At 39.1% G+C, this 11,565-nt stretch overlaps 1 protein-coding gene across 1 annotated transcript; it reads left to right on the top strand.

Annotated features, from left to right (window-relative positions):
• The first annotated feature begins 481 nt into the window (after window positions 1-481).
• Window positions 482-10,935, top strand: LOC138402572 (myrosinase 1-like). Its single transcript, XM_069499702.1, has 11 exons — window positions 482-512; window positions 2,782-2,885; window positions 4,117-4,264; window positions 5,432-5,598; window positions 5,942-6,202; window positions 6,663-6,751; window positions 7,102-7,249; window positions 8,177-8,340; window positions 9,481-9,633; window positions 10,018-10,109; window positions 10,788-10,935. The coding sequence occupies exons 1-11, from the start codon at window positions 484-486 to the stop codon at window positions 10,933-10,935; spliced, it is 1,503 nt and encodes a 500-aa protein (XP_069355803.1). The 5' UTR covers window positions 482-483.
• Window positions 10,936-11,565: the final 630 nt, after the last annotated feature.

Raw genomic sequence — 11,565 nt, forward strand, 5'->3', positions numbered from 1 at the left:
AGACCCATATTTTGTTAGTACAGATAATGCTTAAAAAACTATGTTAGTATATTTTGTTAGTATAATGCTTAAAAACTATATTAGTATTATCCTTTTATTATTATTTTATTTTTACAGCAGCTATCATAATAGGGCGCAAACAATAAGATCTTGGGATCACTTTCAAGCCCTCGTCCGGTCAACACTCTGCGTATTTACCGGACGAGAACTTGAATGAAATGCTGGAGAATTGGCGTATCCAGCTTTCCCGCCATCATATTCAGGATACTGTTGGAGCTCGAACATTGCGGGTCTGAAAAAAACTAAATCAGTAAAACTACAAAATGATGAATACATAGTTATTGGTATTGGATTGTGTTTAGGTAGTATAACAATACTTAACGCGAAGTATTTGCTAGCGTTCTGGTTACACCCTGTATAGTAGTTATGAATTGAATTGAATTATGATCGTCATACTGTGACAGTACCAGTGCAGTAGACGGTATGTGGTTGCCAAAGATACTCGTGTTCAGGTTAGTGAATTTTTATTTCACATTTTTCTCGAAATCTTCTTTTTAGGGTTTCGTACCCCAAAAGGAAACACGGAACCCTTATAGGATCACTTTGTCGTCTGTCTGTCTGTCAAGAAACCTACAGGGTACTTCCCGTTGACCTAGAATTATGAAATTTTGTAGGTAGGTAGATCTTATAGTTGACATTTGGGGAAAAATCTAAAAATCGTGAATTTAGGGTTAGATCACACAAAAAAAAAATATGGTCATGAACTAATCTATATATATAAAAGGAAAAGGTGACTGACTGACTGACTGACTGACTGAATGACTGACTGACTGACTCACTGATCTATCAACGCACAGCTCAAACTACTGGACGGATCGGGCTGAAATTTGGCATGCAGATAGCTATTATGACGTAGGCATCCGCTAAGAAAGGATTTTTAAAATTCAACTCCTAAGGGGGTGAAATAGGGTTTTGAAATTTTGTAGTCCACGCGGACGAAGTCGCGAGCATAAGCTAGTAATTAATATTTTCAACTTTCGAAGTGAGTGACTATATCAAGTGGGGTATCATATGAAAGGTCTTCACCTGTACATTCAAAAACAGATTTTTATTTATTTTTATGCATCATAGTTTTTGAATTATCGTGCAAAATGTCGAAAAAATACGACTGTGGTACGGAACCCTCATTGCGCGAGCCTGACTCGCACTTGGCCAGTTTTCTATATATAAAAATGAATTGCTGAATGTGTTGCTGATCGCAAATCTCGAGAACGGCTGAACCGATTTCGCTAATTCTTTTTTCATAATATTCCTTGAAGTACGGGGATGGTTCTTACGGAGAGAAAAAAAAATCCTGAAATCGCCGGGGCAGCTAGTAATAAAATAAAAATGTTAATGTTGGTTCGTTGTTTACAGCGTTCAGATCAATTATTATCCGAATGAGTTGAAACTTTGTACCTACTGTTTGTACCGTCGAGGCAGCAAAACGTAAATGTAACTATAAGATTGTCCGTAATGAGATAAGCCATAGAAATAATCTAGATATATAAAAGGAAAAAAGGTGACTGACTGACTGACTGATCTATCAACGCACAGCTCAAACTACTGGATAGATCAGGCTGAAATTTGGCATGCAGATAGCTATTATGACGTAGGCATCCGCTAAGAAAGGATTTTTGAAAATTCAACCCCTAAGGGGGTGAAATAGGGGTTTGAAATTTATGTAGTCTACGCGGACGAAGTCGCGACCATAAGCTAGTTAGTAAATAAGTACCTAGTATTTTGATCCAGTTTTCAGTGTTTGAAATATTATGTAGACCGAGAGACAGATGGACAGACAGACACACTTTCGCAATAATAATATTAAGCAGGTATGGGTCATTATTTTGTTGGTTTCGTATTCTTGCTCGCTCAAGTTCGGGCACCCTTTTTATCTATACTTACTTAATATTATAAATGCGAAAGTGTGTTTGTTGGTTTGTCCTTCCTTCACGACCTAACTAAGCAACCAATCGATTTGATTTTTGGCATAGAGATAGTTGAAAGGATTTAATGTAAAAAAAGTCAAAAAAAAGTCAAATGATTTATTCAAAATAGGTAATTAATAACTCTTTTTGATGGTCAGATGTTGGATTTCTAAGATTAGTGGTGATAATTATTACGCAAACTTAAAACTAAAGCTACGAGGGTTCCAAACGCGCCTAGGTCTGAGAAGAGCCCACAACAAACTCAGCCGGGTATTCTTTTTATTATCACCACTTTACAAAATTATTGAAACTTATTAGAACTATCACAATCCGTTAAGCAACTCAGCTTGCTTATCATTTAAATAATCCTTTACATTGTAATAGGATTTTTCGATTAGTTTACGTTTTATGAAAACTTTGAACTTGTTGAGAGACATCTCCAATATCTCTTCTGGAAGCTTATTATAAAATCTTATAGATTTTCCAATAAATGAATTGCTTACTTTACTTAGCCTGGAGGTGGGCATTACAAGCTTATTTTTATTTCTAGTATTTACATTATGACAGTCACTTTTTTTCTTGAACTTATTTATGTTTTTATGGACGTACAATAAATTTTCAAAAATATATTGATTATGCACTGTCACTTAGGTTTATCCCGGAAATTCAAAGATACTTCACCCAGAAAACATAAATCCACGCGGACGAAGTCGCGGGCATCAGACTTAAATCGTCCAAGGACTTACTAGTCTATAATAATGATAGGGGTTATATTATTGATTTGTATAATTAGTTAGATATTTTGTTTTTTCAGTGCTTTAGTGGGTGTAGCATGTTGCAAGCAGAACTTTCCACCTGGCTTCAAGTTTGGAGCCGCTACAGCTGCCTACCAGGTCGAAGGAGCTTGGAATGTCAGTGGTAAGAATGTCCACTGTCCACTGCTGGACATAGGTCTCTTCAATGGGTTTCTGTACTCCATGCTCTTGTGCCATTTGTATCTTTACGACTCGTATGATATTGACTGTCCATCTAGTGAACTAAGGGTCTACTATCGATCTACAACTCGTATTATGTCGGTTTGTCCACTAAGGGTTTATATAAGTACTGTGATTTCCGGTACGAATGAATTTGTCATTCTAGCACCTTGAGATTCCAGGGCATCCAGGGCAGACCCTACCTGCCAAATTTCATGATTCTAGGTCAACGGGAAGTACCCTGTAGGTTTCTTGACAGACCGACAGACACACAGACAGACAGACAGCATTTTTTCCTGAAAGCACTGTGGTGGTTGGTTAGACGATTTTATCTTGTTTGACAAGATAAGGTATTTACTTACCTATTTCTATTTAAATAAGTACAAATACACTTAGGTCACATCTATTGAAATACAAACTGTATTTTGGTTATACCTAATAGTTACATGTGATAAGTGACAAGATTCTATTGTCTGCGTAACCACATTAAAAGATAATATAATTATCATAGACCAATACTATAATTATATGCATAGTAGCTCTTTGCTTCTTCATGTCTAAATATAAACCTAGATAAGTAAGTAGGAACCTAATAACCTACATTTGTGGCGATTCAATGAAGAAAATAAATGACTAATAAACTATTAATAAACTTAAATCTAAAAAAAAAAAAACATTAAATTAAAACTAAAATAAATTAAATTAAATCTGAAACCTCATCGAGACCACCGCAGCGAGGCATTGTACCCAAGATGCTGGCAGCATTACCCCTTTGGATGGCCAAACTAATTCTTTGACCAAGGTAGCTGCCAGCTCTCGGGTCCCCGGTTGACTCGATAACAGCTCTTTTCGCAATTATGTATGGACAAAATGTCAAAAATAACACAAAATAGGTAAGTAGGTAGTACTCTAACTTTCCGGAGAGTTGCATAGAGTAAAGAGTTGTGCGTGTAAAACAATTTAATAAATACTTCTTTAACGGTTCTCTATAATGTTCTTAACTCAAAGATGTGTGAGGTTTGCCAATCCGCACTTGGCCAGCGTGGTAAACTATGGCCAAACCCTTCTCATTCTGAGAGGAGACCCGTGCTTAGTAGTGAGCTGGCGACGGGTTGATCATGATGATGATGAGCACAAAACACGTTTAGTATTTGATTGTTTTGTCTATTCCACAGATAAATCGGAGAGCATCTGGGACGTGTTCACCCACGACCACCCCGAGGCCATCATCGACCGCTCCACCGGCGACGTGGCCTGCGACAGCTACCACCAGTGGCAGAGGGATGTTGAAATCGCCTCCGAACTTGGACTCCACTTTTACAGGTAATATTCACCTTTTTGTCACCACACTGCAAGACATTGGGCGAGTTTTCATCCTTATGTCGTCACCTGCCAAACATGATTCTAGGTCAACGGGAAGTACCCTATAGGTTTCTTGACAGGCACAACAGACAGACAGACAGAACAACGAAGCGATACTAGAATTCATTTTTTTGAGGTACGGAACCCTAAAAAGAGTCAATACACATGTTCTACGTAAACGCGTCCCATCTTAGGCCACAGCATCATTTTCCATCCGGTGTGATTGTGGTCAGGGATTTAAAAAAATTAAAGTTTAAAATTATACTGAGGTTTGACACGAATTTCTTCTCGCTCCCCGCGCCGCGTCGCTGCCGCGCGGTATTTATAAAATATGGCGAGTGAGCTCTATGTCCTAGGCAACAGGATTTACATTGCTCGTAATGCTAATGTCGTGCACAAGCGCGTAAAGGTACCTATTATTGATAGTTCAATAGCTCAACTGGTAAAGGAGTGGGCTGAAAACCGAAAGGTCGACGGTTCAAACCCCGCCCGTTGCACTATTGTCATACCTACTCCTAGCACAAGCTTCACGCTTAGTTGGAGAGGGAAGGGGAATGTTAGTAATTTTAACATTCTTAAAAAAAAAAAACCACGAAGACACACCCCACTATTTTTGCCACGTGTGCCCACATCGCTGATCGGTCCATTACGACTTACAATAGAGTTCACACTCTTAACAGTACATAGCACATTTGCATTGTAACCGATTGGAACAATGAGTGGGATGCGTCAATCGTCATCATGGATTTAACCTATCTATAACGTTTCTGACAATATATAATCCCGAACACACCCCTGTAGATTGTTGACAAAGATTCTTGAACGTATCGTAGGACATCATTACCTAATGTGGGTCATCAGATCAGGTACAAAAATATTGTAAGGTAATACCTACACCTTATTATACTTACTTGAATGTATGGAATTTAAATTGCAATTTATTTTTTAAATTAACTTTTACAAGAATTTTTGAATCATCAAATGCATCTACTTACCACTGGTTCGGAATGCGTTTCCTACCCAGAAAAACCAGCAAACCAGGCACACCATTTTTAATTACCGGAGACAAAACTAAAATAATCGCGATAGCAAAAATTGATTAAAAAAATATTTTGTTTCTCATTTCAGATTTTCCATAGCCTGGACGAGGTTATTGCCGAATGGCTTTTCAAACTACGTCAGTGAAGATGGCAAGGAGTACTACAGTAATCTCATTGATGCACTCTTGGAGAAGGGAATCGAACCTGTGGTCACTCTGTACCACTTCGATCTGCCGCAATCCTTGCAAAATTTAGGCAGGTAGATTATAACATTTCTCAGATAAAAAAAAAAAAAAAAAAAAAAACCGATATCAATAACTTTTCGCTCTCCCTTATGACTTAGGTTTATATAATTATTTTGTGCTTATGTCTATGTTATAGAAAAAACCTACATGCAAATATCAAGTTTCTAAACCCAGTGGTTTGAAGAAGGTACACTGTTAGTCAGTTTCATTTGGCAAGTGTGGGCGACGAAGGATGAATAACTCAAAGAAACATATTAAGTCTATGCAAAGAAAGAAAGAAAAATGTTTATATCTTAAATTGTGCCACACGTCACATCTTATAACTAAGAAACAATGTACCTACCCATTTTCAGGGGGCTGGACAAATCCTCTAATAGCAAACTGGTTCGGGGAGTACGCACGGGTCGCATTTTCCCTTTACGGTGACCGAGTCAAGACCTGGTTGACCATAAACGAACCCATAGTCTATTGCCAAGTTAGCTATAGCACTGGTATACACGCTCCTGGGATTGTTAGCCCAGACTTTGGAAGCTTAATGTGCAGTAAGAATGCTGTTCTGGCACATGCCAAAGCGTGGAGAATTTATGATGAAGAATTCAGACAAAAATATCAAGGTATGATCAATTTAAGTGTGTTTTGGAGTTACTCATCACTTTCTTTCATAGTTAGAAAAACATTGAGAGAGGGAAAGACCTGCACCCCCGAAAGGTTCTCCACTGTTTTCTCAACCGTGTATGAAGTCTGCTAATCCGCAGTTGGCCAGCGTGGTGGCCAATTCCTCATTTTGATACTACCTTCAATAGAAGACTGAATAGGCATCTTTTGGCTGGTGTGCTCTTTCTTTAATCTTAAATCTTCTTCTTCTTCGTCGTGGCACTCTTGGCAGAGCAGTCGTAGTCATCACGAAGCAACGTCTTTGAGGGCAGGTGTTAAACGCCTCACGAGCATTCGCCACTTCTCTCTGCTGGCTGACAGCCTGGTACACTCGTGCCCTTAGCAGACTTAATCTTAGATGGCATCATCAAATTTTTACTACTAGGTTAGAAACTATGAGTAATAGTATTTTGTTTTCAGGTAAAGTTTCTCTAGCAAATTTGTTATTCTGGTTCGAACCAGAGGACGAAAATGAGCAGGAGGCGACAGATCTCGTCCAGCAACTTTGGGTATGTAAATTTCATAATGAAAAAAATGATTTTTCAGAGCTCCGTATCTCTCCGTGGTAGGTTAAGCCCAGTTGGTTGGTCCTAGTGATATCTGATAGAAATCGTCCTCTTAGTTGATCTGGGAGCCCAACGTATGATTAGGTATCACAATTGTTATTGGGTCACGATCCTTCGCAGCAGCAATGAGATATATGACCTAAAAAGAGGAAGTGAGAGAGAACAAAATGAGTGTAACACCTAGATGTTGGTTAATATCTGGAGTGATGTATTCTAGTTACAATAATTCAGGCTAACTCAAGTGCCAAAACTCAGAAGTTAGTTTTTCTTCTGATGAAAAATCTGAATTTCAGAGTGGAGTATACACTCATCCCATATTCTCAAAGGATGGTGGATGGCCTCCTGAATTGGAGAAGAAGTTAGCAGAGAAGAGCAGGCAGCAAGGATATACGGGGTCGAAGTTACCCCCGTTCACTCAGGAAGAGAAGGAACTAGTTGGAGGTCAGATTGATACGAATATATGATGTTCTACTTAGTACTTTAGTGAAGCTAGCAGAGAAGGCTCAGCAATAAGGAACAATATACCTACTCTTTTTTCTTCTAAGTTTAAATTTCAGATTAAAGCTACCCTCCCATCCACGTTGGTAACTACCTATTCATCTTTCATCTACATATATAAAAGGAAAAGGTGACTGACTGACTGACCGACTGACTGACTGACTGATCTATCAACGCACAGCTTAAACTACTGGACGGATCGAGCTGAAATTCGGCATGCAGATAGGTATTATGACGTAGGCATCGCAAGTCGCGGGAATAAGCTAGTTGTTATTTAAACTTCTATCGTGGACGGCAGATGTGACTAGTTACATAGAAATTCATTCATACAATTTTAATAACCAATAGAAACGCAGCCAACTGGCACGCGCTTTGTTTGTCTAACTCCACAATGCACTTGCGGAGTCTATCCATCAAACTCAAACTCAAATTATTTACTCAGAATTGGTAAAATTTTACGCTTCCTGATTGTCATAAATTTTTATTTGTAAGATGATATAATATAGTGGTGATAATTAATACGTACTTAAAACCAAAGCTACGAGGGTTCCAAACACGCCCAGGTTTGAGAAGAGCCCACAACAAACTCAGCCGGGTATTATTTTTATCATCACCACTTTACAAAATTATTATTTACAAACTTATTAGAACTATCACATAGCCGTTAAGCAACTCATTCCCAAGCTTGCTTATCATTTAAATAATCCTTTACATTGTAATAGGATTTTTCAATTAGTTTACGTTTTATGAAAAATTTGAGCTTGTTGAGAGACATCTCCAATATGTCTTCTGGAAGCTTATTATAAATATCTTATCTACAAGCTTTTGGTCCCTTGCCTTGGTAAAGTTGTATGTTTTTACTCTTTTCAGGAACGTACGATTTCTTCGGTCTCAACTTCTACACGGCTCGCACTGCTCGCAAGGCGCAGGCCGGCGAGAAAGTCGGGCCCTGGCCTTTTATTGGTGCTCCGGACCTTGACGTTGTTATGTCAGTCCGTCCCGATTGGAAGCCTCAGGCCAGTCAGTTGTTTTTTGTACGTACCTATTAAATAAATTAATTAAGCCTTTATATTGTGGCTAATTCCGTTGTACACAATCTCTAAACTAAACTAAAATGGCACGTCTAAATCTATTGCAATCCCTTTCATAAAGTTGCTTGCAGAAAAGGATAGCACTAGATTTAAACCTGTTAATTTAGTTTAGTTTAGAGATTGTGTACAAGGGAATCGGCCCCGCGTTCGTTTAAAAATTATTATTTTACCAACAAGCAACATCAGTCGGTAGCCGTTGTGAATCCCCTGTGTCTTTTGACATAGGCCTTCTGCATTCCCTTCCAAAGTGTTCTATTAGACATAACACCGTAGAAGAAGGCAAAGTAGATAGGCCGAGCCACGGCCGTAGCCAGGAATAGGCATGATGACTATACTTACTAATCAAATCAACGACTTTTTATTAAACGTCAAAACGCTTGTTAAGTAAGGGAGCTTGCATATAAAATACATAAATCTGACGCCATAAACGTTTGACGTTCTTTTAGGGTTCCGTACCTCAAAAGGAAAAACGGAACCCTTATAGGATCACTTTGTTGTCTGTCTGTCTGTCTGTCCGTCTGTCTGTCAAGAAACCTACAGGGTACTTCCCGTTGACCTAGAATCATAAAATTTGGCAGGTAGGTAGATCTTATAGCTGACATTTGGGGAAAAATCTAAAAACCGTAAAATTAGGCTTAGATCACACAAAAAGAATTAAATTGTGGTCATGAACTAATAATTAGTATTTTCAACTTTCGAAGTGAGTGACTATATAAAATGGGGTATCATATGAAAGGTCTTCACCTGTACATTCTAAAACAGATTTTTATTTATTTTTATGTATCATAGTTTTTTAATTATCGTGCAAAATGTCGAAAAAATACGACTGTAGTACGGAACCCTCATTGCGCGAGCCTGACTCGCACTTGGCCGGTTTTTTTTTTTGTTAAATCGTTAATTTAAAAAGGTTAGCAAAATTATAGCGGACTAATTCAAACTAACAGCGGACGTGAATTATACGAATTTCGGAAGACCCTCTATTTAATAGTTCCTATGAAATTTAAATTTATTTTTGACATAGTCATCATCCCAATTGATCACGTGTGGAGGCCCTTCAAATAGTCTTCTAACCTTATATTTCAGTCATACCCCAGAGCGTTGCGTCTCCAGCTTTCCTGGGTAAAGCAGCAGTACGGAGACATAGACATCTTCATTCTGGAGAATGGTTTCGTTGGATATGACGCAGATCTGAACGACCAGGATCGCGTCAACTTTTATAGAGACCATTTAGAACAGGTATGTCTTTATAGAGGTTAACGTCTTCAAACAGATCTTCGGATGTGTGTGTTGCCATAGTGATGACATACGGCCCGTGCATACGGCTCTGAGACATTTTTGCTAACTATGGACCTCTTATGAAAACTCAGAGTCACTGGGGTGACCGATGCTTGGAGTTTCCCTACTTAAAATCAAAAATCCATCGACAGGTGCAGCATAATGGGCGGAGCACATAGTTTAACCAAAAACTAATGAATTTCAAAGTAGATTTGTTATGGATTTCCTTTTCTATCAAAAAAAATGTTTCCAATATGTATATTATTGAAATAGACACATTGGAATCATTTTTCTAAATAAGTAAATTTCCGATTTAGTTTGTGTACTTACTTTATTTTGTTTCAGGTATTGTTGTCAATAAAGGAGGATGGTGTGAAAGTTGTAGGATATACAGCGTGGAGCATGATCGATAATTACGAATGGAGCGACGGCTATAGGTAAATAAACTTATAAAAATTATCTTCGTTCGTTACCCTTGCGTTCGCGTATAGTTCATCAACAAAACTTTGTACAGTATTATTAACATTTGCAATGGGGTCTTCTCATCATAAGAGCTTCGTGCGAGACAGTTAGTCGTCGGTGAATAGAGACAACAGTACGTCTTCCTCTACCTCGCGTAGGTGTCCGGCGAGTGTAGGGACATCGTCTGTGAATACCACGTATGTACTCCGGCACATATTGGGCGCAGCTGGATGTCCGCGCCCTCCACAGAAACGTAGAAGAGAGCTGCCTTGCTGACGCACCCGCTACACAATATTGAGAAGGTTTCTAATGTAGTATATAAAATATGGTTTGCCAATCGCATTGAAATTCATGTCGGCATTAGTTTGTAAATAAGATTTATTGAGGTGCTCCTAAAGCGGTAATAGCCTGGTGGGGAAATCGAGGAATTTAGGGACTCAAAGATTCAATTTGTATGCGTTTTAGGTAATTAAATATCACTTTATATAACGTTGAAGGAAACTTATATGCCTGAAATTTCTCCATCATTTTCTCGGTGGCATTTGACCCTTCTCATTTTGAGAGGAGACCTTCTCAAACTCAGTGGGCGATGGATTGTGTACTAAGATATTATGATTAAGTACTAAGTAAGGTTTTTTTTTGTTTTTCCGTAGATCTAAATTCGGTCTGTACGCCGTGGACTTCGCGGACCCGCAGCGCGCGCGGCGGCCCCGCGCCTCGGCGCAGTACTACGCGCGCGTCATCAAACAACATTCGCTCGATGTACATGACACCAATAAACTTACTGATGAATTGTATTAAACCTTTGTACTAATTATTTTACCCTATTTTTACAAGACTGCCCAAAAAGTGAAATGTTTTCAGGGTTCACACATGTGAGTTTCTTTATTCAACCATAAGTACTAAATACCAGAACAGATTTGGAGGTGTGGGGTATCGTTAGAATCCCACATCATCCCGAGTGACACTGGCAAAAAATTCAACTTGGCAGGGAAGTCGTGTTTTTATTTATTTTAATTATAATAACACTTCCAATCCAATCCATCAGCATGTTTGCGTCCACTGCAGGACACAGGCCTATCCAAGAGCGCGCCACCAAACACGGTCCCCCACCTTCCTCATCCATCCGCTCCCCACCACCTTCTTCACCTCATCAGTTCAGCGGGGTGGGTCGTCCCACACTGCACTTGCCGTTACGCGGTCTCGGCCTTCGGTTCTGCGACAGACATGACCTGACCATTGCCACTGCAGCTTGCTAATCCTTTGAGCTATGTCGGTCGCTTTTGTTCTTCTGCGAATTTCCTCGTTCCGGTTTTCATCCCTGAGAGTGATACCCAACATAGCGCGCTGAGGGAATTTTAGTTAGTTGACGAAGCCATCTGTCAGTGCCCACGTTTCCGCTCGATACGTCATCACAGGTTTAGGTAATCT

This window comes from Maniola hyperantus, chromosome 7, assembly GCF_902806685.2.
Source record: "Maniola hyperantus chromosome 7, iAphHyp1.2, whole genome shotgun sequence".
NCBI classification, from domain to species: Eukaryota; Metazoa; Arthropoda; class Insecta; order Lepidoptera; family Nymphalidae; genus Maniola; species Maniola hyperantus.

Coding starts and splice junctions, on each gene's coding strand:
- LOC138402572 (XM_069499702.1), top strand. CDS start 484: ATGTGGTTGCCAAAGATACTCGTGTTCAG. Junction 2,886..4,116: donor AGGAGCTTGGAATGTCAGTG/GTAAGAATGTCC, acceptor TCTATTCCACAG/ATAAATCGGAGAGCATCTGG. Junction 6,203..6,662: donor ATTCAGACAAAAATATCAAG/GTATGATCAATT, acceptor TTTTGTTTTCAG/GTAAAGTTTCTCTAGCAAAT.